The sequence below is a fragment of the Arabidopsis lyrata genome (assembly GCF_000004255.2).
Source record: "Arabidopsis lyrata subsp. lyrata unplaced genomic scaffold ARALYscaffold_6, whole genome shotgun sequence".
NCBI lineage: Eukaryota > Viridiplantae > Streptophyta > Magnoliopsida > Brassicales > Brassicaceae > Arabidopsis > Arabidopsis lyrata.
In genome coordinates this window covers 17,765,968-17,792,353 of record NW_003302550.1, presented here as the reverse complement: position 1 = coordinate 17,792,353, position 26,386 = coordinate 17,765,968, and the positions used below count along the sequence as shown (strand labels likewise).

At 34.2% G+C, this 26,386-nt stretch overlaps 7 protein-coding genes across 12 annotated transcripts; 3 read left to right on the top strand and 4 right to left on the bottom strand.

Moving 5' to 3' along the window:
* Positions 1-2,284: 2,284 nt before the first annotated feature.
* On the top strand, positions 2,285-4,689 carry LOC9310566 (F-box protein FBW2). 6 transcript variants are annotated; one of them, XM_021021835.1, is made up of 3 exons: positions 2,285-2,303; positions 3,076-3,386; positions 3,764-4,689. In XM_021021835.1, exons 2-3 carry the CDS (start codon positions 3,076-3,078, stop codon positions 4,404-4,406), a joined length of 954 nt encoding a protein of 317 aa, XP_020877494.1. In that variant the 5' UTR covers positions 2,285-2,303; the 3' UTR covers positions 4,407-4,689. The 6 variants fall into 6 exon arrangements, with proteins under 6 accessions (XP_020877494.1, XP_020877491.1, XP_002874499.1 ...); XM_021021832.1 differs by lacking the exon at positions 2,285-2,303 and adding an exon at positions 2,425-2,525; XM_002874453.2 differs by lacking the exon at positions 2,285-2,303 and adding an exon at positions 2,532-2,624.
* A 125-nt stretch (positions 4,690-4,814) lies between these two features.
* On the bottom strand, positions 4,815-6,323 carry LOC9310565 (putative defensin-like protein 27). Its single transcript, XM_021021874.1, has 2 exons — positions 6,266-6,323; positions 4,815-6,162 (listed from the first exon to the last, which is right to left on the bottom strand). The coding sequence occupies exons 1-2, from the start codon at positions 6,321-6,323 to the stop codon at positions 5,969-5,971; spliced, it is 252 nt and encodes an 83-aa protein (XP_020877533.1). The 3' UTR covers positions 4,815-5,968.
* Positions 6,324-12,780: 6,457 nt separating this feature from the next.
* LOC9308433 (14-3-3-like protein GF14 chi) lies at positions 12,781-15,116 on the top strand. Its single transcript, XM_002874450.2, has 4 exons — positions 12,781-13,458; positions 13,553-13,675; positions 13,758-13,874; positions 14,753-15,116. The coding sequence occupies exons 1-4, from the start codon at positions 12,967-12,969 to the stop codon at positions 14,819-14,821; spliced, it is 801 nt and encodes a 266-aa protein (XP_002874496.1). The 5' UTR covers positions 12,781-12,966; the 3' UTR covers positions 14,822-15,116.
* Positions 15,084-17,177, bottom strand: LOC9308432 (thylakoid lumenal 29 kDa protein, chloroplastic). Its single transcript, XM_021021812.1, is given in 11 exon segments — positions 15,084-15,291; positions 15,377-15,511; positions 15,605-15,742; positions 15,820-15,926; positions 16,017-16,147; positions 16,219-16,259; positions 16,342-16,442; positions 16,524-16,611; positions 16,734-16,784; positions 16,786-16,836; positions 16,923-17,177. Coding segments are annotated over 11 exon segments (1,194 nt in total). The 5' UTR covers positions 17,163-17,177; the 3' UTR covers positions 15,084-15,180.
* A 583-nt stretch (positions 17,178-17,760) lies between these two features.
* On the bottom strand, positions 17,761-20,268 carry LOC9310563 (39S ribosomal protein L41-A, mitochondrial). The gene is made up of 3 exons (XM_002872316.2): positions 19,985-20,268; positions 18,445-18,509; positions 17,761-17,984 (listed from the first exon to the last, which is right to left on the bottom strand). The coding sequence occupies exons 1-3, from the start codon at positions 20,127-20,129 to the stop codon at positions 17,913-17,915; spliced, it is 282 nt and encodes a 93-aa protein (XP_002872362.1). The 5' UTR covers positions 20,130-20,268; the 3' UTR covers positions 17,761-17,912.
* Positions 20,269-21,303: 1,035 nt separating this feature from the next.
* LOC110227498 lies at positions 21,304-21,730 on the top strand (the record flags this gene model as incomplete). Its single annotated transcript, XM_021021872.1, has 1 exon — positions 21,304-21,730. A coding segment is annotated over exon 1 (354 nt), but the record flags the coding sequence as incomplete, so codon positions are not given.
* A 2,154-nt stretch (positions 21,731-23,884) lies between these two features.
* LOC9310562 lies at positions 23,885-25,177 on the bottom strand. The gene is made up of 3 exons (XM_002872315.2): positions 24,764-25,177; positions 24,351-24,535; positions 23,885-24,276 (listed from the first exon to the last, which is right to left on the bottom strand). Exons 2-3 carry the CDS (start codon positions 24,528-24,530, stop codon positions 24,037-24,039), a joined length of 420 nt encoding a protein of 139 aa, XP_002872361.2. The 5' UTR covers positions 24,531-24,535; positions 24,764-25,177; the 3' UTR covers positions 23,885-24,036.
* Positions 25,178-26,386: the final 1,209 nt, after the last annotated feature.

Below are 26,386 nucleotides of genomic sequence, written 5' to 3'. Positions count from 1 at the left end.
TTTTTTATTGTAAGCATTTAAAATCATTTTTTGATACTTATAACCAATATTTCAATCGAATATATTATTTAAACCAAGTTTGTAAATCCAAAATTCGTAATTTAACTTCTAAAAATATTCAAATTGCATTTAGTGAAGAACATAAACCCTACAATAATCATATATAGTCACCAAAAGATATTTTAAAGTTGAAGACAAAAAAACGAGAAAACTTAATTTATAAATATTGGTTATTAGTATCGAAAATAAGATTTCAAATTTTTATATCACAATAATAAATTTTTTACAGTTTTGTTAAATGATAATAATGAAGAAGAAAAAGGTCAAGCGAAGAAATATTTTTTTTAATGTGATGATAATGTGGCAATGATGTCATCGAAGACGTGGTAGCCACATCATCAACATCATCAAATATGTGGCGTCCACGTCAGCAAAGTGTATAATTTCGCATGATTTAGTAAATTTAGATATGAAATTTAAATTATTAAAAAGATTGGGTATATATTAGCACACAAGAAAATATTAGGTATGAATTGAACACTTGAGTGTATGTCGGGTATGAAATGCCCGATTATCTGCTTGAAATATGTTAGCTTTGATGTAAAAATAGACCAATCTTCAATACTAGCAGTCATAGCAAGTAAATCTGAACAATGTGTCGCAAAGAGGGCTCTATCCATAGAAAGTGCCAGCAAACTTTTCATTGCCCAAAGAAGGGGTTCCAGCTCAATGTGGACAGGAGAAAGATATTTGTGGGAACTTTTTATCTCAACGTGTAAGTTTCTATCACCTATTCTGACGATCCAATCATGTCCGCTTTGAGCATCTGTAGCATGCCATGATCCATCAATGAAACACACAAGGGACTCTTGTGGGACAAGAGGCTCAGCTAAGATAAATGTTGCTTCCTGAGACGACTCTTCACTATTGTTGGCACGTCTCCAAACTTCTTCTTCTTAGGTAGCTAACTTCAGGATGTCTTGAGGGGATTCATCGATATTTTCAAAGATATTCATATTTCTCGCATTCCAAATATACTACATAATCAAAAAGAAAATGCGTAAACTCTCCTTAGTCGCTCCAAAGTCCTTGTCCCTCCAGAACAAGTAATCAAGGTTACTTAATATGGAGGACGAAGGAAATAATTTTCTTTTATAATTTAATTATTTTCTAATAAATTCTTGTTTAAATCCTTCAACATCCTTTTTTGTGAGATAGATTTCAATAATATTTCAGTTATGATGGTACTTTAATAATTTTAAGAATATATTGTAGTTATGGGCCTTAGAAAGTTATGTAGCTTTTAATAATTTGACTTTAATTGATGATTGTTATTAATATATAGTTACAAATTTTTTTTTAAAAAAGTATATGAAATATAAGTAGTGAAGTAAGGTGTGTTGAATTTGATCAAACAAAACATGTGTGTTGAATTATGAAGTGAAAGAGAAAGAATATGATGTAGAATGTTAAAAATAAAGAAATGAGGTGTTAAACTTATAAACCGAAGTATGAAACGACATCGAAGGAAATCGGTCTTCTGTATCTTTTTTTTGAATAACCGCGGGTCTCCCAAAGGCTTCCTAGGCCCAAGGACTAATCCCACGAGGCTGGCAATTCCCCTATGTAAACCTGCCAGTGACCGTGCCTCGAACCCTGGTGGCGGAAGTCACAGCTGTGATCCCTTTACCATTAGGCCACAAGGCCCGGTTGGTCTTCTGTATCTTGATTCGTGAAAAGTCTTAACTTCACAACGGACCAGATTCTGAATCGTGAAAATTACACATTTCACATTTGTGCTTCAAAAATGGGCTTTGAGTCTCGTATTGATCACGCTTTTACTCATTGGTCCTAATAAAAACTTTTTCTCATCTAGATATCTCTGAATCCTTGTACAAAGTCAAACAAGTCAACGTCGGTAAGAGATCCCACAACACCATCTACAGACACGTGTACACTATCTTCCACTTTCTCACCGACACGTGTCGGTATTTTCACCTACAAGTAAACTCTCTCCATTCTCATCAATAATGTCAAAAATGTCACACACACACACACTTGGTCATAGTAATTCCCAATTTCCACGGCACCTATTTGCCATCAAAATTAAACAAAAAAAATCAAAACTTTCTTAGTTTTCACAGTTAATATAATACGATATCTCTTTCCCGAGAGACTTGAGAAGATAAAAATCAAAACTTTTTTCTTTTAGTTGGAGAATTTACATAAAAGTTTTGTAGATTCTCTGATCAGAATCGTGTAAAAAGGGATTCTCTTTTTCACTTACTTATTGAGGAATTAAAGTAAGTAAAAAATAAAGCAAACTGTTTCTTGATTTATTCTGTTTCCTCCATTAAAATGTACAAATTCTACTGTTTTTTTTTTCTCTCTCTTTTTTAAAAATAATTGATTTCTTGTTGGAGGGACCCTTTTGTTGTCATAGAATTTACTCTGCTGCGTTTTTACTGTTGTTGCTTTGTTCTTGTTGTTTGGTTGTATATTGTTGATGCTCTCTCTTTCGTTAGGTGAAGTAGATCTCTCTCTCTCTCTTTCTCTTTCCTGCCCAAGCTTTTGTGGTGAACAAACATTGAAGAAGTTTTTGGACCTATAGAGATTTTTTTCTGGTGAATAAAGTTTGTTTTCTTAGTTCTGAGTATCAATAACTTGTTGATAGTTTTTGGGTGTGAGAAAGTGGTTTCCTTTTTACTTCTTTTAGTATCTATCTTTCTAATTCTAGTAACTTCACTGGTTCTTGAGCTCTTTCAACTTTTTATTTCAGATCTCTCTGTTTTTTCTGTTCTTTCTGCAGTGGGAGCTTCGGAGTTAGTGATTGTACTTTAAACATGTTTAGTGTTCTTTAAACATGTTTTTGTTCATATGGGTTTGTTAGATCTTGAGTTTTCTTCATTTGTTTATGATCTCTCTTGGATCTTGGTACAAAAGTATGAATCTTGTGATTGCTTCAAGAAATAAAGTTTTAGCCTTTTCTTAGTTATGAGGTTCTTAGGTACATAGATTTTGAAGATTTGTGTGATTATCTTAGTATAAATGATCATTTCTTGTATTGGTTTGTAGATGGAAGAAGATTGCGAGTTTCGACATTGGGATGAGTTGATACCAGACGCTCTTGGTTTAATCTTCAGTCATTTAGCTCTTCAAGAGGTACTAACAGTGGTGCCTAGAGTTTGCAAAGCATGGAACAGAGCTGTTACTGGACCTTATTGTTGGCAAGAGATTGACATTGAGCTGTGGAGTAACCGTTGTCATCAGTCTGATCATCTCGACCGGATGCTTGAGATGTTGATCCCTAGGAGCTCTGGTTCGTTGCGAAAACTCTCCGTTACTGGCCTTCGAAATGACTCTATCTTCTCCTTCATTGCACAACAGTGAGTTGCTATTTCCTGGATTTCTGCTTTGTTTGGCGTATTATGATCAAATTGAGAAGAAGCTTTAAGTGGTTATTGGTGTAATCTAGGTTTGTGTTTGATAATCTGGAGCTGATTCTTAAAAAGCTAGTTTCAGTGGTGTATTTAGTTGAGATTGATGCAGTAACATAATTGGAAACTCTCCGTCATTGCACATTAGGGAGTTGAATTTCTCGAATATCCGCTTTATCGATTTGAGAAGCTTTATATGGTTATAAGCGTAGTCTAGATTGTATTAGGGGATGAGATTGAAGTAACATGATTTCTAAGTTCATTGCTTTTGTATCTATCAATTTCTGACTAATACTTTTCCATCTTTCCTTCTTTTTTTTTGTAAGTGCTGGTTCACTTAAAACCTTGAAGGTGCCAAGAAGTGGTCTGACTAATTCGGGTGTGGTAAACGTAGCTGAAAAGCTTTCGTCTCTCACTTTCTTGGACTTGAGCTACTGCTGCAAAGTAGGTCCAGAGGCGATACAAGCCTTAGGAAAACATTGTAAATCCCTGAGAGAGTTTTGCAGAAACATGCATCCACTGGATGTAGCAAGTGTTGTCTCTCACGACGATGAAGCTTATGCAATTGCCAACACAATGCCGAAGCTGAAGCGTTTAGAAATTGCATACCACCGAGTCAGCACAGAAGGAGTACTCAAAATCTTATCATCCTGCATTTTTCTTGAGTTCTTGGAACTTAGAGGCTGTTGGGACGTGCAACTCGATAACAAGTTCTTCAAAGAGAAGTTTCCAGATATGAAAGTGTTAGGTCCACGCGTGATCGGATTCTATGATATGATAAACGATTGGGAGGATTGCTGCTCAGATTATTTCTCAGATGGATCTGATTACTTGGCTTGGGAATTTTTTGAAGATGGTGTTATGGGAGAGTTCTATGAAGATGAATTTGACCATGGTTGGGACGATAACTTTAATGCGGACAACGCAATTTTAGATATGGAACCGCATATTTGGCCGCCATCTCCATGAACCAGGTCTTGTTATGTTTGAAGTCTCTACCTAAAGTTGCTACTAGGAATGGTTTTAGCCTCTTATGTGTCTTGATCTATGTATGGTGCTTGAACTTGTGTGGCTTCTTTGTGTTATTCTAATCTAAAAGGCTTTAATCTCTCTTTACTAATTGATGTTTAGATTCATATATATATATGAGTGTGTGTGTGTGTGTATGTATAGAATTGGAGATGTCAAGTTGATGTATAAGAAACAAAAGAAGTGAAGAATTAAGTAAAAAGGACAAGCTATTGAGGAAGAATTCAAATGAGATGGGGTCACTTGACATAAAAGCTTTTTACTTATCTGCCATTTTGTGTAGTGTTGTGTCTTTTCTTCATTTAATAGAAATTATGTCTTGGTCTGTTTTACTTTTTAAGTCTTTGTCAAACTTATTTACTTGATTGTAAGATTGAAGTCATGATCAAAGTTAACAAGTTCATTGATCAATTATTAACTAGCTAGTAATTTACATTTAGCCTAGTTTGCTAACTTCTGAGGCCTTTGGTTCCGAATTCCAAAAAAATCTTGTTCCTATTGAGATCTCAAATCTGACCATAACTAAACGATTGAAAAATAAATAGAAACAAGACGGAAATATATGGTTATTCATAGTGTGGGATAACTTCTTGTAGTATGCATGGTGTCCATTAGTTGTGAGTCTTTTTACAAATCATAGTTCCGATAATACATGGCACCTTTTAATGTTCATTTGATCTAACCATTAATTCCAATCAAATAGCATTGGACAAGGGAAAGATTTTTCGGGAGGTGTCGAAGTAGTTATGGTTGCCTCTGGAATACCTCAAAAACTGTCAAGCTCTCTAGACATTTCCTAGAAGTTCTTCGATGATTTTTCGGTAAACTGGAGGGTCTCTGAAGGTTTCACGACTTCCCATAGGTTTTTGACTGCATTTGCAACCTGTTCCTTCTCGTTAAAACTCTTACTTAGTTGAGAGATGATGTACATGTTTTGTTTGCGTATCTTAGAATCATTTTTGTGTCGTTTTTCTTACATTCGCATCAAGTTTTAGAGTCCTTTAGGATCATTAGTCTTGTTTTGATTATTTTCTCTTCTTAGGGACATTTGGCAAAAATCATGGGAAATGGAGGGAAAACATGGATAGAACTTTGGATAATGATAATCAACGAAATCAAGCTTGATTCTAGCAAATGTGGATCAAATGGGTGTTTGGTCGAGACTAGCCGCTTCGTGGCCAAAACGAAAACTTCTGAGTCTCTGACAGTTCATTTGAGGTGTGCGGTCTTTCATGTTTGCAGTATGCATAACGGAGTGCCACAAACCATAGAAGCTCGCACATATTTGCCTCAGGCAATCCCATTGTGCATCGGCCTTTTTAGACACAATTTGTTTCGCGGTCAAACCAACCCCAAATCCCGGTCGAGCAAAACCAACATATTATATCTCCATATTGATCAATTAATACTCAAGAGTCAAGAGTTCCTTTACTAATCTTATTATTGTTTGGTTTAGAACACACATGCTCTGTATGTGAAACTACAACAAAATGTTTACTGGTTTAGCAATAGCAATGACAAACTTTTCTCTTGCAAAAGCCACCTTTTCTATTCTTACAACCTCTAAGACACCTCTTGTTGCACTTGGTGTTACTAGTACATACTCCAAACTCGGGATGATCTTTGCAACACAATGAAGCTCTTTTGTTGGGAGGCAAAATTGAATCTTCACGTACCATAGAAATGGATTCAACACCTGAAAATAACAAATATATACACCACATTTCAAGATTATGGTCTTAAAGAGTAAAATCAAAGTAAAAAATCGTTTAGGAGGTTTTTGATCTAATGAGACTTACATGCAAGTAAAACAGAGAGAGCGATGAAAGCAAAGAAAACAAATCTTCTATATGCCATTTTTTAAGATGTTTTTAACTCTCTACTTAAGTTTCTAGTATCGTTATGTTTTTTAGAAATGTAGATTGGTTATGATATATCATATATATACTTGTTTGCCAATATATTGAAACATTAATTAAAAATATACATTAAACTTAAATATTAAACATTATTTTAGTATCAATAAGGAATTATATCATATATATATATGATACCATATATATATATATATTTGATACCATATATATATATATATATTTTTGATACCTAAAAAAGTTTGAGGTTTATTTGGGAAAATGTTCAACTTGGAGGTATTTTCTGGGATTTTCCCTATATATATGATACCAAAATGATATCTCTCCATCTATAGTGCCACCTCGCCAACTATTTTACTAAAATTAATATAATAATCTAATTATTTATTAACTTTTAGTTAAATTATGATCAATAAATTATTATTTTTTAAATAATTGATAAAAAATTAGTTAATCCATTCCTAAAATAAAATAAAATAAGTTAAAATATTGAAGAGATATCTTATACTATTATTTGGAGAGTACATTTTTGAACTAACCTTACTTTTTGTAAGTTATTACATTGGAATATCATTAGAAATAAAATTTTAAAGAGTAAATTAATTCAGCTCATTAAGGATAAACAAGTCAATTACTATTTTATGCAGTTTAATTAATTTAATTTAATTATAAAAAGAAAAAATCTATTATTAATTTTTTTAAAAATGAATGACCAATCAAAATAAACATATAAGATTTGATATCTAACTTACCATATTAATTTGTGATTAATCATTATACTTCACCTCTCATCTTTATATGATTCTATTTTTATGAAATAAATAAATCATCCATATAATAAAAAAAAAGTAAATTTTTTTCTGCATATGCCAAGATTTAAATTTTTAAAAACGAATATAAATTGTTCAATGTATGAAGAAAAAAAATTAACAGGTCAAAAATTCATTTTTGAGTAATATATTTCTTTTAAACAAAAATTAATTCAACAAAAATTCCGACTGAGTAACTGGTAAGAATTTGGATATTTATATTATAATTATTTTTTGAAATGTATAATTTTATATACTACAATAAATTTTCCAAACATTTTAATTTGCAACATTTAAAATTAGTTTTACTTGATATTTTTAAAGAATATCATCAATACTTAATATATCAAAAAGTTAGAAAGAAAATAAATATTTATAATACGCGGTGGGTTAAATATAATGTATTATATGATAAAATGACGTATGATCCTTATAACTATTTGAATATTTATATTTATTGTATATAATTCTTTTTTTTAATTTATAATTTTATATACTACAATAAAAATGTTGAATATTTTAATTTGGAACATTTGTAAATAGTTTAATTTAATATATTAAAGAATATCATTAATATTTAATAGATTAAAAAAGATAAAAAAATTATAAATACTTTAATTTGATTTTTAAATAGATATATTTAAAATATTTATAGCAAGCAGCAAGTTAAATGTAATGTATTATATGATAGAAAGTTATGATCCTTATAACAGACGGTATTTTATATTTATATGATGAGATGAGTTAAATAAGGTTTGACACCTCTAAATATTTGAAAAATTGATTCTACAAGCAATTTGGGAAATAATGAATAATAGATCGTACACACAATATTTTCATTGGGATTCTAAAATGAAAATACAGACTCCACGCACGGGTTAAATTTGGTATTATTATATAACAACTATATGTTTATAACATATTCGATTATGCGAATAATTGGTAAATTCCGTATTTAGCTCAAACAAATCTCTACAACAACCAATGAATTAGAAATTGAAAAAATAATTTCCTAAATTAATTCAAAATACTAGCTAAATTTCTTAATTAATTCAAAATAATCTACATTTAGATGCGATTCATTTATGATATTTTGATTTTTGATCTAACTAAATTATATGCAATCTCATTTTGTGGTTGTTAACATAAATTAATTCATTGTTCAAATAATATTAATTTTTTGAAAATAATATTATTTTCTATTTTCATATCAGAAAATATATCTATTCATTCTAATATTATATATAGAGACTGGCAGAAAAAAATTATTTTTTTACTTACTATTATATAATATATCACGACTTTAATTTTAAAAAATATAATAGATAAATTTTGTAGTAAATAAAATTTAACCCGTACAGTAGTACGGGTGATGATCTAGTATAAAGGACATTTTGCAAAACAAAATTTCCCAATAAAATTATACATCATATATATAAAGAACCAAAATAATGTATATATAGCAAAAAGAATCATCTATATATATATATATATATATATATATATATATATATATATATTACCAAAATGAGCTATCATCATCTAGAATGTCATCTTGTCAACTAATTTGAAGATGAGAGACTCCGTTTCAAAGATAACAACAAATATTGTGGGGAGGATGGTGATAGATGCGTGTGCAAACCTTGGGAAGACACTCCTAATTCCATATCATCAAGTCCAGTGAAGATAGGCACTAAAGGTGTTGAAGTTAGGAGAAATCTCTAGTTACAAAGATGACATGGATAAGCATACGGAGGTGATCAAGTATTTCTTGGAGATAATGCTGAATCTTGAACAAGCGATATTATACGATGATACGCCATTTGATGATGATCTAAGTATAATATCAACCGAACTTCAGATGCATGAAAATGTAGCCTCACCCAAATGCAAGATCCAAGTTATCTCTGATAACAGTTACCGGTTGTTTTCGTAGTAAATGGTGATAAACAAAAGAGAAAATCGATTGAAAGTTGTGTATTACTCTTGACCTAAAGGTAGAATATATACAATCATATAAGGAGGATTTTGTCAAATCTGTTTTTTATATCATATGTTTTAACTGTTTGTTTGGCTACGAGAGTTGACTAATTAAGTTGTTAACTATAAACGATTAAGTTCTATGAAAGTAGGTTGGTCATACAATAGTCAATAGATATTTAAGTTCTAGAGTTTCTCTAATTAATTTTTTATTAATTGATTCCTTACGAACCTCTAAGACTCTCTAATGCCCAACGCCTAGTTTTATTTTTTCTTTTCTAAGTTTATTTTCTTTGTTACTAACCAAATTTTAGTTTAATAGCTTGCATTATTCCATTCATCATCAAACACACATCCTCTCATATTTTGATTCTTTTCTAGCAGATTTTTTTGCATATTTTCAATTTTTATGGGATCGATCATTAAATACTACAATTGATTGGTTGTGCACTTGTAACTTACTGTTGTGTCTGTTTGAAGTTAAAACCTTGCTCCTGGCTTTTTGTTGTTGATCTCCTCCTTGCTTCTCAACACTTTTTTGATGATGTAGATGACCCTTTTTCCTTTGATATATCTCAAGCACTCAAGCATATGAAATCTATGTCGGGGTTGAATCTTCTTGTCTTCATTTTAAGTATTGTGCCATATGATCCCAATTGAGTTTTGGTGGTTGTTGTTGAGTATTGTATTCCGGGATGGGCAAAATTACATTCCGCTTCTGAACCGTCCCTTACCCGTTCCCAAATTCCCATCCGTATGGAAATCTAGATATGGGAAGAATTTTGTAATCTCGATTAAGACCGGGAATTCCCAAAGTCACGTTTTAAACAAATACAAATATAAAATATATTTTAAAATAATTATAGGGCAATTCTCAAAAATACTACACTTAAGTTTTGGTTTTTCAAAAATACCTAAAATCTAAAATTTAACTTTCAACCTTCAAAACTAAACCCTAAACCGTATCCCCTAAAAGTATGCCCTAAATCTAAAATAGTCAACCCAAACCCAAAATTTAAATTCTCAATTCTTGAAAATTAATTTTTGTGTTTGTAGTATTTTTGGAAAACCAAAACTTTTGGTGGTATTTTTGAAATATTAAACTAATAATTTTATTTTTGGCAACAAAATTTGAAAGTGTGATAGTTTGAGGATTTTCTCATAATTATATATGGTCATAGTATATTTATATATCATATATTCTAATAAAAATATTTAAAAAATTAATAAACTTCTTTATTCTTATTATTTTATGTTTGTTCATATAGATTAGATTATGTTTTTTCTATTATTTCTTAAGTTTTAACAATTATAGAACATAATGTTTCTTATATTTTAACGATGCTAGATAAATTGAAAAGAACATGTTAAATACATGATTGCAAGCGTTATTTTATTTAAATTATAACATGTTATAAGACCTTTTTTGGGAATTTATGTATCCATTCCGTATGGAACATGTTTTTCTATTCCCAAAATTCTTGTTCTCGTCCCGTCCCAAATTCATGTTTGCTTATCCCCTATGATGTATGATAAGATAGTCCATTCCACTGTTTGTTGACTTAAGTTCTCTTATGTTCTTCATAGATGTTAGGAAATATAGATGAGGTAAACATAGATGAAGTAAACATAGATGAATGTGGGACTTCTGTAATTGGACCGAATTATGGTGAAATCCATATTGTCATCTTCACACCACTTGATGATTTAACTAGTGTGATTGTTGACACATGATCAAATTAATATCTTGCCAATAACACAAGCAAAAAAATGTAACGGGAAATCACCGAAAAAGCAGGTGTGGGCATGAAAGAAAGGAACATGAATTCGATCAAATGGACATCGTCGAAGTTAAATGAACAAACATTATGAAAGAAATGGACATCATTGAACTCAAATGAATAGACATCATGAAAGAAATTGATCGACTATAAAAAAGTATAGCAAATAATCATATTCGAGTGACAATACACATTTCATGAACTCTATCAAATTTCAAAAAGAAGAATGAATAGGTATGTGCATTTTGGATCGGGGCGATAAATGGTACAAACAACTTCCATAGATAACAAAAATAATTTGTACGCCATTTATACGAAAACCAAACTTTTCATACTAACTCTGTAAATCATATGATAAAATGTCACTGGATTGATATCACATATCATAACAAAACTACGATCTACTAAATTCAATTCGACTACTTGAGCTCAATCTTACTTTGATAAATTGGATTTGGTTAAAGTAAGTTAACTCAATCTTACTTTGATGAATTGGATTTAAATAAAGGAAGCTAAACACACCCCCACATATGAAATTCAATTATCATCTATCCTTATTTACATGAACATAAATATAACATAATATGTCTTGGACTAAGTAAAAAAAATCAATTCTATGCTTTAAAAAGAGTAAAATTCAAAAGAATTCTTAACAATGAAGATGTGGGGTCATGAAGACCAACACTTCTTGTGTCGCCACAACCTTATGGAAGTGCCGACATTATGAGGCCGAGCCAGATCTTGCTATTGTACTTGATCGTACGATGATCGAGGATCAAAAATTTTGAGATCGTTAGATCACTTCTGATCTCGGGAACCCCCACGAATAAAAAAAAATTTCAACGAAACTCACTAACATCAATCACAATAATCACTTCGCAATCATCATCTTCAAAAAAATAAATTTTCTAAAAATAATTTACTATGTTAATGGAAATTGTTCGAAAATATTTGTTTGAAGGTTTCTAACAATCTCCGTCGTAGAGAATGTTTTAATGAAAGGTATTTTAAAATATCACCGGATTAATATCACATATCACATATCATAACAAAACTACGATCTACTAAACTCAGTTCGACTAATTGAACTCAATCTTGCTTTGATGAATTGGATTTGGTTAAAGAAAGATAACTCAATCTTACTTTGATGAATTGGATTTAAATAAAATCAGCTAAACACACCCCCACATATGAAATTCACTGATCATCTAGCCTTATTTACATGATCATACATAACATAAGTTGTCTTGGACTAAGTAAAAATGAATCAGTTCATGCTTAAAAAGAGTAAAATTCAAAAGAATTCTTAACAATGAAACATGTGGGGTCATGAAGAATTCTTTTGGAGCCGAGCCAAATCTTTCTTTTTTACTTGATCGTACGGCGGCCGTGGATCGGAAATTTTATGATCATTAGATCACTTCTGATCTCGAACCCCACGAATAAAAAAAAATGTCAAAGAAACTCACTAGAAATATCAATCATATTGATCACTTCGAACCTTCATTTTCAAAACAGATAACTATTTATAAATAAAAAATTTTAAAAATAATTTACTTTGTTAATGGAAAATTTTCGTCAATATTTGTTTGAAGGTTTCCAACAATCACCGTCGTAGAGAATGTTTTAATGAAAGGTATTTTAAAAATTAACCAAATGGATTTTCAAAGGTCAATGTAGCTACTTACCGTTAATCAAGTCATTGGGCTTCAATCCAACGTAAACCTAGGCTCAAAGCCCATTAAGTTAGTAATTTCCAGAAATACCCTTTGTAATGATTGAAAATTCAAACTTGACCTAAAAAGTATCTGAAAAGCCAGCGCCTTTTTTCGTTACGAATCCGTGTTTTTGCGAGCTTTTAATCCAACGGCTCTCCTTCCTTCTCACAAACCGTAATAATCGTCGCTCCCCACTCATTCATAAATAATAACAAAAAGAAAAATCTGCGGAGCCGAGACAAAAAAAAAAAAAAAAAAAAAAAACTCTCTCTCTCTCTCTCTCAGATCTGAGAATCTTTTTCTTCCTTTGTTCATCATCATCTCCGATCTAAACAACAATGGCGGCACCAGGAGCTTCCTCAGCAAGAGAAGAATTCGTATACATGGCGAAACTCGCTGAACAAGCAGAGCGTTACGAAGAAATGGTTGAATTCATGGAAAAAGTCGCAAAAGCTGTTGACAAAGACGAACTCACCGTCGAAGAACGTAATCTCCTCTCCGTCGCTTACAAAAACGTCATCGGAGCTCGTCGTGCTTCATGGAGAATCATTTCATCGATCGAACAAAAGGAAGAGTCTCGTGGTAACGATGACCACGTTTCGTTGATCCGTGACTACAGAAGCAAAATCGAAACAGAGCTTTCTGATATCTGTGACGGAATCCTTAAGCTTCTCGATACGATTCTCGTTCCTGCTGCTGCTTCTGGAGATTCGAAGGTGTTTTACTTGAAGATGAAAGGTGATTATCATAGATACTTGGCTGAGTTTAAATCTGGTCAAGAGAGGAAAGATGCTGCTGAACATACACTCACTGCTTACAAAGCTGCTCAGGTTTTCGATCTCTTTCTCCGATCTGTGACTCGATTTGATTTTGTATGATTTAGGTTTGTGAAATTTTGCTTTGGTTTTGGTTTTGGTTTTGTAGGATATTGCTAACTCTGAATTGGCTCCAACGCATCCGATTCGTCTTGGTTTAGCGTTGAACTTCTCTGTGTTTTACTATGAGATTCTCAATTCTCCTGATCGTGCTTGTAATCTCGCTAAGCAGGTTTGGATCTAATCAGAGGGATGTTTTTGATGATTATGTGTTTTTGTGTGTGTTTGTTGAGGTTTGTTTATGGATTTGTTAGGCGTTTGATGAAGCAATTGCTGAATTGGATACTCTTGGTGAAGAGTCATACAAGGACAGTACTTTGATTATGCAGCTTCTTCGTGATAACCTCACTCTCTGGACTTCTGATATGCAGGTATTTTATATATTGGCTGTATAAGTCATGTTTTGTTGCTTGATTACTGAAATCATGAGCTAAATGAGTTATTGTGAAAGACTAGATTTGGAAATGAATTGGTTTAGTTTACATTTGATGCATTCTTGTTGTCTGTTTCTGATTTTTGTGTGATTGTCAAATGTTTAATCCTGTTTTGTTCCTTGATTTGTGAAACCATGAGCATTTTTAATTCACGAAGAAAGACTGGATTTGGATATCAAACGGTTAAGTTTACACTGTGATGCATTCTTTTGGTCTAATTTTGATATTAGTTATTGTCAAATGTGTTTAAACTTGCTCAAGCCTGTTTTGTTACTTGATTTTTTAAACCATGAGCCTTTTTTAAGCCATTGAGGAAGACTACTTTTTGAAATCAAACAGTTTAGTTTACATTTCGATCCATTATTCTTGTCTGATTTTAGTGATGTCAAATGTGTTTTATCCTGTTTTGTTGCTTGATTTCTGAAACCATGAGCCTTATTAAGCCATTGAGGAGTACTAGATTTGGATATCAATAGTTTAGTTTGCATGTTGATGCCTTCCTCTTTTCTTGATTTTTCTGGTCTGATTCTGAATTTAATGATTGTCAAATGTGGTAATTCTGTTTAAGCCTGTTTTGTTACTTGATTACCGAAACCATGAGCCTTATTACGTCACTGGTGTAGACTAGATTTATAAAAAAATGTGTTTAAGCTTGTTTTGTTACTTGATTTCTGAAGCCATGAGCAAGATAAACCATTTAGGAAGTCTAGGTTTGGAAATCAAATCGTTTAGTTTACATTTTGATGCGTTTCTCATTTCTTCTTTCTTCTGGTCTGATTATGATTCTGATGATATTGTCAAATGTTTTTAATCAGGACGATACTACTGATGACATCAAAGAAGCAGCACCAGCAGCACCAAAACCTGCTGAAGAACAATCCTAAATCTTGCGGCGACTTGGTTGTTATTTCAGTATCTAAAACCTCTCCATTAATATGTTTTTCTCTTGGAGGAGTTTCTGTGTTGGTTTCTGATTTCCTTTTATCCCGAAGCTCTTCGAGGCAGTCTAATTCTTGTCCTTGTTCGCTTTTCTGAATCGTGGATACAAAAACTCGATTCCTATTATTTTTCTTTTTATCTGTTTCCATTTTATCGTGATTTGACTTCCATGTTCTGTTTCTTTGTTTGTAATGGATTCAACTTTTCTTTTTTTCAATGTCAAGAAAAATCTTTGGTTTATTTCAGCAATCAATTGCGTAATGAGTTCAAGTTTACTCTCAGGTATACATATAGTGTACATAGCTCATAGCTTGAGTTTGCTCAGATTGATCCGTTCGACAGGATATGTGTATGCCTCGAAGTTGATTTGTTGTCCTAAGCAACTTAGCTTTGTGAATGCTGTTATTAGATCAACCTGCAAACATGTTCATAAACCAAAACATGAGCTTGAGTTTGAAGTAGATGAATATATGATTAGGCCAAATCGAGTGCAAACAAACCTCGTAATCTGTCTGAGATACGGTTTCACGGCTTCTTTGGTACTTTTGAACCCATGGAGCAACTTGCGGGTCAGTAGCCAAGAGCTGTTCTGTTGCTAGTTGATCAGGACCCAAGAATGCAGACATTACAGCTAGCTACAAATCCCTCAAAACATTGATTCGAATACAGGTTAGTTACTTTGAATGATCAAATCCGATAACCGTATTTTGAAACCCATAATCATGTACCTGACGAGGACCCAATCCAATGGCAATGAACTTATCTTTCATCTCTTGCACAGTTGCTTTACCCCACTGTGGGACTCTGCCTTCTGAATCTGCCTCAGTTGCATCACTTCTTCCGAAATTTCTATCAAACAAGCCCCACTAACAGATTCACAACGGTTCAGTCTCGATTTGAACAATACTCCGCGACTCAAAACACATAAGATAGCATTGTTTACCTGACCAGCAGAACCATATGCTGTGTAGAGTAAGTTCCCTTTTTCTTCATTTCCACCACATTTGCGGATTGCCGATGCTAAAAACGTAGACTTGACCGCTGATTGTCCTATAGAAACCAACCCAAGAAAGATTTCAGTTACCACAATAATAATGCTGTTGATGAACATGTTTTTGGTATATGCTATAACATCATCACCTGCCAATTGAATGAGATCTGCATATGAAATAGGCCCTCCCTTCGAGATCGAGTCAATCTCCTTCTTCACATCCTCTATCAGACTCAACCCATCAGAAAGTCCCTCGTTCTCTGCTCTACTTAGCTCAGAGCTTCACAAAATGAAAATATTGAATGAGACATCATGTAAAGATTACACTTATAATGTTCTTAGATCATATACCTGAACCGAATGGATCCATTGGCTCCCCCGGACTTTGTAGCCTATACAAAAAGCCAGCATTAATGGTAAAGAGTTGTGCAACCACTTCAAAGAGATGGATAAGATAATTATATGAAGCCTGACCTTATCATAAGTCATTGCATCATTGAGAGCTAGTTTGAGTATGGAAGGTAAAAGCTCCGGTTTAGCCTTAATGGCACTCGAAAGCGTAATCTTGATCTTTGCTGCATAATAAACATGAAATCTATAATGTCAATAACAACAACCTCTTGGTACTACACTTGTGTTCTTGTTTTAGAACTCACATTGAAGCTCGGATCGTTGTCTACGTTGATTCAAATCAGCAGCATTTGCATCACCCACATGATTAATGAAACCATTGCCTATTAATTCCTAACAAGAGAGATCATCACTGCCAAAAACTCATCAAATGTTGACATGAAGATTATACATTACAATGTCTCATTTAGACCAAAGTTTTAAGTAATTTGATTTTGAGTAAAGGGTTAATGTACCATTCCCATGGCAGTGCCGGTGAGTTTGAGAACATCACGGCGGTGGAAAGCTTAAACTTTCTCCGGAAACTTGAGGGTCAATCTTGCAACATCTTATGACAGCCTGATTAGAGATCAAACAAAATTTCAAAATCAGAATATAATTGTTAAGACAAGAAAGAAAAGAATGTGAAATGGTTGGAAACTCACAGAGCGATGAGAAGAAGAAGAAGAGAGTGTAGTGAGATGTTGATGATTGGTTGTGTTGGTGAAGGAAGGAACAGTGGAGAGGAAGGAGACTCCTCCCATTTCTGGTTTGTGATGAGACAGAGAAGAGAGAAGAAAGAAGAGAGAGTTGTCTGAAGAAAATGGAGAGTGTGTTTTGGTTTTGTGAAGGATACACTTTTGTGGATTCTCTGTTATCCAAATCTCCCAATCAAATGGGTCCATCTGGTTTCATCAATTAACTCCTTTTTTCTTCAGGATGAGTTTACTCATAATACTGTTTTAAAAAAAATTTATCATATCACAAGTTTAATCTGTTAAAATTATGTGAACTAATTTAATACTTTTAACAACAATATATTAAAAAGTTAAAAGATTTTTTTTGGCGGTTAAAAAGGCAAGGATATTTTTATTCACGTCCCGCTTTGACTTACCATTTTACTGGTTGGTTAAAATAGAAATGGTACACCTATTACGGTAGTACTTAGTAGTTAGGCCTGGGCAAAATATCTGAATCCAAATATCCGAATCGAATCCGAAGCCTATCTGAATATTAAGAAATATCAGAATGGGTCCTAGACTTCTACACCCAAAGAACCGAACCCGAACTCAAACCGAACCGACAACAGAACCTGAATAGTACCAAACCGAACCCAATCCGAAGTTTTAAATTCCCCGTACGGGTCCTATGAGTCTAAACCCGAAAACCCCAAATACCCACCCCTGGTTACCAATCACAAGACTTATCTTCCGCATAATTTTGAAGTGGTATAAACCAAGAGAAAGGGAATTGAAGTGGAGAAATATTGGAAACTAGGATTCATTGGATCTAATTCAAACCTTCTATTTTATTAACTCAATATCGCCATAACTTGCTTGGAGTCGTTGAATAACAAAGTGTATCAAGGATCATAGAACAACACAGTCCTTAAGTGAAGCTAACGAAGACTTTAAGACATATTTCTTCTGACTTCTTCACTTGGAGGCTTCAGTTGACTCGGTTGTTTTGTTGACGTCTAAAGGACACTGTGATACATATGGTTTCAGCTGTAAAGTACAATTGTTCCATCAGCAAAGCTAAAAAACACACAAAGCTTGCTAATGCATTAAGTAAGCATTCTATTTCAGGTTCCCAACACAAAATTTACACCAAACAAGATCATCAAGATCACACACGCCTAAGGAGCTTCGACTTATATATGATTTATAAAGGGATTTTGTTCTAGTGTTCAATTAGGATGCAATCTATATAATAAAGGAACAGAAGAATTTAGGGTGAAATGAAAAACACACAACAAGCTCAAGAAGTCTGCATTTTATTTAAGCTTAGTAACATAAAACCTACAACGAATAAGATCAACAGGATCACAAACCTAAGGAACTTCAACCATTACGAGTTTACGACATGTAAAAAGATATCTGAAGGGATTCACTATTGTTTTGTTCTCATGTTCAATATCGAGGAATCAAAGAAAAGTAACAGAAGAGTTCAGGATAGAATGAAAACCTTAAAGCCGGTCAAATCAGGGACTACGTAGTTTGGCAATTTATGTGGCTGCACAACATATCCTCCTGCAAACCATGTCACAAACTTAGAGAACATTTAACAGAAGTCACAATTGTAAACACTTTATATTATACATTCTATGAATAAAGAATCTATGATGATCAGTTTTGCCAAAATTGTCCGAGTCCTTTATCTAGAATCTGGTATCTTAAGCCATGTAAATTCCTGAACTTCGCTAATAATAACTCTCCTTAGCTTGCACATATCTAATTCAAACAAGTTGAGATTATGCACTACAATTTATATCACCAACAACAAATTTCAATCATCAAATTGATGAGAACATAACCGTATAACCGGAGTAAACCGACGTTAGCCATGTTGAAGATAGATTTGAGTTTATGTTGTCTTAGCTTATCCTAAAGTAGTGGGATTGCATCTCCACTCTCTCACGTTTCTTAACCACTAGATTTAGTGGTTAGTTTCTTTCTTTATTTTGTGTATTTAAACATCATCGATTAGCAAGTGAAGAGAAGGGAAAAAATTGTAGTAACTTGTTCTAAAGTCTTTGAGAACCAAAGTGTTCTTGCCTCTGTTCTCGATAGCATTGATTGTCCTATAACTGGGACCTATCACAAATACTTTATATTATGACCAATTCGTCAAAATTGAGTTCAAAGTTGTTAGCTTTCCTCCTAAAGAATCTGGTATCTTAAAGCATGTAAGTTGTTTGCATATATCTAAAAATTCAAACAACTTTGCATTATCCGGTACTATTTCCATAACCAAGAACAACATTCAATCATTAACCACTAAACAACATAAATCTCAATTGCAGCATGACAAGGGCAACAATTTGCTCCAGATTCAGGTGAATCGGATGAAATATGCTTCAAGTACTATGCACTTTTACAATCAATTTGCCAAATTTGAGTTCAAGATCTTAGCTTTCCATCTAAAGAATCAAACTTAGCTGAACATAGCGGTCACCCCTTAGATTGCAAATATCTAAAATGCAAATAACTTTGCATCATCGTCATCAAGAAACAACTATCAGTCATCAACCACTATACAAGTATTCATTGAAACAACATAAATCTCAATTGCAGCATGACAAGGGCAACAAGTTGTTCTAGATTCATGTAAAAAATGAATGAAATGCGTCAAGTGTTACTCGTTTTCACGGATCAATTTGCCAAATTTGAGTTCAAGCTCTTAGCTTTCCACCTAAAGAATCAAACTTTCAATCACCAATTACTAAATAAATGTACATGGAAATGATAACAAGTTGTTCCATCTTCATATCAAAATGAATAAAATGTGTCAAGTATTATACGTTTCGCGGTCAATTTACAATATTTGAGTTCAAAGTTCTTAGCTTTCCACTTAAAGAATCAAACTTAGCTGATAACAGCTCTCCTAACATCATCATCATCATCAAGAAACATCTTTTCAATCATCCTTCACTAAACAAGTATGCAAGTAAAAACAGATTGATTCTGTCATATTGAAGCATGAGAATTGGATTGAAAAATGAAACCTTTTCTAGTGTGGAAACCAGGAGGTTTACAGTTTTTCCCCTTGTAAAAGTCTCTTGGAGCTCGTTTGGGAGAGAGAATGTCAAGCGAAGAAGCTCGCTTTCTTCGAAATGTTCTTCCAATTCCCAATAACAACCCTAATGTCATCTTCCAAATCTATCAAATCTTGGTAAAATCGATTAAAAATCGAAACTTTAGTGAGTTTTCGAAAGTATCAAATGTAGAAGAAGAGGAGAAGAAACCGTCGGAGATTTGCATAGAATCAATGGCTGGAAAGCCACTTTCTGAGGAAATAAACGTTGGAATGCCATCTTTCTATTTTAGTTTTATTTGATGAATAAAATTTAAAAGGATTTAAATCAATTATTATGAAATGACGAAAAACTCAGTCAAAATATCTAACATCTGATCTCGTCGACCCGTTACGATTTATCCGATCCAAGCCCAATGATTTTATCCAGCGAAGCCCATCCGACGAAGCCCAACTGTGTAAAAAACAAGAAAACGATATCGTTTCATTCAATCTCACTGAAGAAAATCGAATCGATTCCCCTTTCTTTCATTTTTCGAAACCCTAAGTTAAAGTTCTGATTTCTTCGATTTCTTCTCCGATTTCTTCGATTTCTTCTCTTATATCGTCCATTTCTTCTCCATTCTCACCTTCTAAGTCGAATTTCGCATCGCCCTTTTCCCTGTTCATATCCAAATCCGTAAATCCGTCGAAATCTGGGGAATTTGTTAATGGCTCGTGTAAGAGACGGCGAAGGGGTGTATGAATCGACGGCGAGGCGTCCGACAGAACCAGCGGATGCTTCGGTTGAACCTGAAAGAGAAACCGCATATCCGACAGAACCCGATGCTTCTATGGTGAAACCTGGAAGTGAAACCGTCGGGATGCAAACTGATCCTACAGAAGAAGCAGCAGTTGATGCTTCCGAGAGTCAACCTGGAAACGAAACCGTCGAGTTGGAAAGGAATGATGCTGAAGGACAAGCAATAGAGAGTCCGATAGAACAGAGTACTGAAGCAGTAGAGGCTGCAGAGGAGGAACTCGTGGGTGCATCAGAGGAAGAGGACGAGACCGTTACTGCTCAGGTATACATTAGCCTGAGAATGGATTATTGGTATTCATGGTACAACTAGTTCAACTAGTGAATTAGGTTGTCTTTGAATATGAGTATATAAAGTTTTGAATTTATTTCTTGGTATAATTGAATCAGAGAATATATAGGTTTAAATTTATTTCTTGGTATAATTGAATCAGAGAATATATAGGTTTGAATTTATGTGTCTTGATACAACTAGTTTAACTTCTCCCGATTATATATATGTTTGAATTGTGTGTTTTGATATAAGTAGTTCAACAACTTAAACTCAGCGATTGTGTTTTGAATATGCAGGATACATATGAGGAAGAGGATGATGCTGCTGGTAATGCTGGTGAAGAGGATGAGCATCGTGATGTTGGTACTGGTAAATATGGTATAGAGGCTGAAGAGGATGTTGGTATAGAGGAGGAGGCTGCTGCTAAAGATGGTATAGAGGAGGAGGTTGCTGAAGCTAGTAAGGACGTTGCTGGTATAACAGCTGATGATGATTATGATAATGATGATGATGAAGATGATTCCCAACCACTTCCGCCAGAGAAGATGTGCTTAGATAGTTCAGAATACACCAAAGGGTGTAAAATAGGAACTAGGTGTAAAGTGACTGAGATAGTGAACTTGATAGAGAAAGAGTTTAAAGACGAGGCAATATGGTTCAGAAGTCACTCTCAGTTCAAGCATGTATTCCACATGACTAGGGAGCCAAACCACATGACTCAAGGCATGTGGATGCTTATGCTGCGCACAGTTGACACAGATCTGGAGAGGGAGTGTTGGTTTGTGGTTAATGGAGTACCTATTAGGTATTCCATCAAAGAGCATGCATTGCTAACTGGGTTTAATTGCAAGGAATACCCGGAGAAGCATGAGGAAATGGGGAATTTGAGGTTTGTGAAGAGAATCTTCCAAAGGACTGAGAAGATAAAGGCATCTGATGTATTAGCTAAGTTGAAGGGAAAGAAGAGTTGGAAAGGAGCTGATAAGAAGAAGTTAGTAGTCTTGTATTTCTTATGCAAGATACTAAAAGCAAGCTCAAAAAGTGATGGAAACATAGAATCCTTTCTCTTAAGGATTGTTGATGATTTGGATGCATGTGAGACATATCCATGGGGCAGGTATTCATTCTCAGAATGTATGAAAGGGATCCGGAATATGATGAAGAATTTGAATGGGTCTGTCAAACCTAAAGCTCAACCTAGCTTTAGTGGATTCATTGTACCTTTGGAGGTAATCCTTTGTTTTTGATGTCTGAGTATTTGAAGTTGTATATATTGTTTTATGATATTAATTGTGTGTGTTTTTTTGTAGATTCTGGCTTATGAGGCTATTCCACATCTTGGACTGAAATATAGAGTACCTGTACGTGCAGCAAATGACTGTCCAAGGATGTGCAAGCACAAGTTTAAAGAATCTGCCATGAAAGGTATCCCTTTGGAAGAAATATATCAAGAGCTTGGGACTAGCAAGGTTAGAGTTTCTGTCTTCATTTGATTATTTGGTTTGTGTCATGTATTTGATAAAGAGTCTAAGTTAAATGTATGTGTGTGTATGCACAGGATATTGACAGCATATTGGTACCAGACCAATATGAAAAATCTCTGTTAGCTGGAATCATTGAAGATAATGTTGATGATGGCCTAGGGCAGATTGATATCATTGTTGACAGTTGGAGAGAGCGTCTAGTAGAAAAGAAGAAAAAGATATGGTGGGAAGGAATGTACCAGCTGGACCAGGCGTCCCGAGAGATTGGAAATAAGTTTCTTGAGAATGAAGACCCTGAGCAAGAAGTCCCTGAGAAAGAGAGTTCTGATATTGCTAACCTTGTTGCATCTATAAACTCACTAACAGAAGTGGTGAACAATGGCTTTCAAACCATTAAGGAGAAGTTTAGTGACATGGAGAATAGAGTGAAGGCTCTTGAAGTTTCTGTGGCATCCCAGGGTCCGGCGTTTACGCCATATGGGTCGCCATATGGGTCGCCTATGGAACCACAATATGGGACAAGATATGATTTTGAGGGTGGGCAGCCGAGTCAACCGAGTCAAACCATGGATTTGGTTTTGTATAATCCCATTTCTCCAATTGTTGCAGAACAAGGTGAGTGTAGAAGTTTTTTGGTTAATTCCTGAACTTTTAAAATAGACTAATAAACTGTTTTCTTTGTACATTGTATGAAGGTGATGAGGAGGAGAAAAGGAATGAGGAAGAGATGAAAGGAAAAGAGAAGAAAAAGGGCAAGAAGACAAAGAAGAGGAAGCAACAAGAGGGTGGACCTGTACTAGCAACCGGACAGAAGCGAACAAGGGCAGCTTCCCAACATATTAAGACACCATTTGTGGAAGTGCAGCCGAAGAGAAGGAGAAAGAAGTAAGAACTATGGTTGATGTGTGCTGGTGGTGTAGGAAAAAACTAAAAAATCTTTTGGACATGATTATTTGTGTTTTGAACAAGTAGGAACTATTGTTGATGTTATTTTGGTTGTACCTGGAGTTAGTACTTGTTATTTTGGTTAATTTTAGATTTCCAACTTTTGGGTACAACTGTGTTCAGTCGGTACAACTGGTCAAGGCAGTACAACTGGTCAAGTCGGTACAACTTCGTGGTACAACTATGTCAAAGCGAAGGCAACTTTTGAAATAAAATTGGTCAAATACTTGTTAAACATTTAGAAATAAAACTAGGTCAAATACTTGTTAACCATTGTCAAATAAAAAATTTGACATTTACAACTAGACGGTACAACTGGTCAAGACGGTACAACTTTGTGGTACAACTATGTCAAAGCAAAGGCATAAATACTTGTTAAACATTTAGAAATAAAACTAGGTTACTAGTTCAAACTTAAGAAACTAATAGGAAATAAAGGAGATTAGTCTACATAGGGTTATTACAAACATAAGAAGTCTACAAAGATTTAGAGGAATACATAAATACATAAGTGGTTATTACTACCACTTAGATAGCAACTCCTTCAGCCTACCAATCTCAGTTTCTTTCTCCTCCAAACGCTTCTGAAGATCATCGACTTGAGCACGCATAATTCGAACAGACTCGCGAAGGGACTCCAACATAGGATTTTGGTAAGCGTGGTGGATTGATTCTTTCTGGGTTTCAAATTTGTTATGGACGACAGTAAACTCCTCATTAACCGCATCATCCCACCACTTTTGAAGGTGTTCTCCACCATCCTAAGCATAAGCATCATTCATCAATCATAAGAAAAACGAATTCATCATCAACAATACAAAAAAATTCATCATACCTCAAAATTTGGACATTTGTATTCCTTTCTTCCTTGATTATTGCCAGTGGTACACACAACAAGCTTAACGTAGGTTCCACAGAAACAATATCTCGGAATACCCCAATTACCGTCAGCTCTTGCCCAACTCATATCCTCACTCGGCTCCGATTCGGAGCTTTGAGTATAACTGATTGGCATTCTCACTGCAACTCCTCAAGAAGAATCAGAAATTTAAAAACCATAGATACAAATCCGAATCTAGGATATACAAATCAAAAACGGAGAACCCCAAATAAGAAAACCGTAGATCCAAATCCGAATCTACAAACCCAAACCCAATCAAAAACGGAGAACCCCAAATAAGAAAACCCTAGATCCAAATCCGAATCGACAAACCCAAACCCTAGATCTAGGAATTAGAAAGCACCAACCTTGATAGATAGGAGTCGTTCGCCGAAATCTCTCCTCTCGCCGTCGGGATCTCCGCTCTCGCTCGCCGGAATTTTACTTCTCTACTTTTCTGGGTTTCGCAAATGAGAGAGAGAGAAACTAGGTAAGAGAGGGAGACAGAGCTTATAATAAAACCCTAGATCTATCGATCTATCTTTCTTTTCCTTTTAAAAGAATATCTAAAAACAAAAAATACTTTTTAAAATAAACTGATGTCCAGTTGTACTTTGGCGGCTGTACTTGTTTAATAGTATTAAATATGAGGGACCCATGATGGCTGAATATACTCATAGTTGTCCAGTTGTACTAGGAGCAACATAGTTGGACTTTTAACACTTTTTCTTGTTTTCAGTTGGACTAGTATTTAAATAACTAATTATAAGTTGGACAAATGATTATTCTTAATTATTTGACATATCCAAGGGTTACATAATATTATATTTACCAAATCATTTGTCCAACTTCTTTCACTATGATTTAGGTTATCTTATAGCAAGTATCCCTTATACTAGAAGGGGTTGTTTGTGTGAGAACATCATTTTCCATAGATTTTTTTAAAAGTTGTATTCAAATGTTTAAATTTTCTTTAAAAGTTAATTCTATTATGATTATATTATAGAATTATTCTTTTATATATATTTTTTTTTAAAATATGTTGTTTTATAATACTATCGTAGTTGTACAAGTTGAACCAGTTGAACCAGTTGAATAGTTAAAGCAAAACTTATGGAACATATTGAAACTTACTTGTAATAGCTGAACTCAGTATATAAACGAATACAAATACAAATTAAAACAAACAGACATGTTCTTAGCTGAACTCAGTTGAACCAGCTGAATTGTTAATGCACAAACGAGACACAGACATGTTCTTAGCTGAACCCAGTTGAACCAGCTGAATTGTTGATGCACATGCGAGAAATACAGGTAAAACACAGAAACGCAAGTTAACCATTCTCATCATTGGGAGAGGGCTGCAACCAACTCTCCAAGTTAATGCCCGGCCGAGCCTTGTTTTGGGTCCTCTTTCGTCGCTTTTCCCCGGTGGATGGAAATCGGGTTTCTTGATTTCTACCTTTCTTTGGTTTGTAATCCGGCGGTTTTGCGATCTTCTCCTCGTAGTCAGCTGGGAAAGTCCATTGAGACTCATGCGGCACAACGTAAATTGTTTTGTAATATGCCAATGCCCACGTCTCGATCAAGTAATATTTCAAACAAAGACCATATATGCTTACATCCGTTGTTCTCCATTCATTCCGACAATGCTTAATGGCTGCGGCTATACCATGGATGCAAGGGTACTTGTCTATATCAAAACACCTACAAGTACAAGATTTCATATCCAAGTCCACTAAATATGTTAAACCATCAACTCCAATTACGCTATATTCGCGTCGGTAGCTGTTAAGCTCAGTGACCGTCAACTTCGCAGCTATAGGACATCGGATATGTAATATATTCTCCACAACAGGCACCACTTGCGTTGTGTTCGATGCATTGGCAGAATCTTTTCGATGTTTGTTGAACCATTCTGAAAACTTCTCCAATATCGCATCAATCATCGGTAAAAGATGGTACTTCCTTACTTCCCTAAACACAGCATT

Excerpts from the sequence above, each read along its gene's own strand:
- LOC9310566 (XM_021021835.1), top strand. The coding sequence starts at position 3,076 with ATGGAAGAAGATTGCGAGTTTCGACATTGGGATGAGTTGATACCAGAC. Across the intron at positions 3,387-3,763 it reads TTCTCCTTCATTGCACAACA|TGCTGGTTCACTTAAAACCT; the intron begins GTGAGTTGCTAT and ends TTTTTTTGTAAG.
- LOC9310565 (XM_021021874.1), bottom strand. The coding sequence starts at position 6,323 with ATGGCATATAGAAGATTTGTTTTCTTTGCTTTCATCGCTCTCTCTGTT. Across the intron at positions 6,163-6,265 it reads TCTCTCTGTTTTACTTGCAT|GTGTTGAATCCATTTCTATG; the intron begins GTAAGTCTCATT and ends TGTTATTTTCAG.
- LOC9308433 (XM_002874450.2), top strand. The coding sequence starts at position 12,967 with ATGGCGGCACCAGGAGCTTCCTCAGCAAGAGAAGAATTCGTATACATG. Across the intron at positions 13,459-13,552 it reads CTGCTTACAAAGCTGCTCAG|GATATTGCTAACTCTGAATT; the intron begins GTTTTCGATCTC and ends TTGGTTTTGTAG. Across the intron at positions 13,676-13,757 it reads CTTGTAATCTCGCTAAGCAG|GCGTTTGATGAAGCAATTGC; the intron begins GTTTGGATCTAA and ends TGGATTTGTTAG.
- LOC9310563 (XM_002872316.2), bottom strand. The coding sequence starts at position 20,129 with ATGACATTAGGGTTGTTATTGGGAATTGGAAGAACATTTCGAAGAAAG. Across the intron at positions 18,510-19,984 it reads TGGTTTCCACACTAGAAAAG|GAGGATATGTTGTGCAGCCA; the intron begins GTTTCATTTTTC and ends CATGGTTTGCAG. Across the intron at positions 17,985-18,444 it reads CTGATTTGACCGGCTTTAAG|CTGAAACCATATGTATCACA; the intron begins GTTTTCATTCTA and ends TGTACTTTACAG.
- LOC9310562 (XM_002872315.2), bottom strand. The coding sequence starts at position 24,530 with ATGCCAATCAGTTATACTCAAAGCTCCGAATCGGAGCCGAGTGAGGAT. Across the intron at positions 24,277-24,350 it reads ACAAATGTCCAAATTTTGAG|GATGGTGGAGAACACCTTCA; the intron begins GTATGATGAATT and ends GCTTATGCTTAG.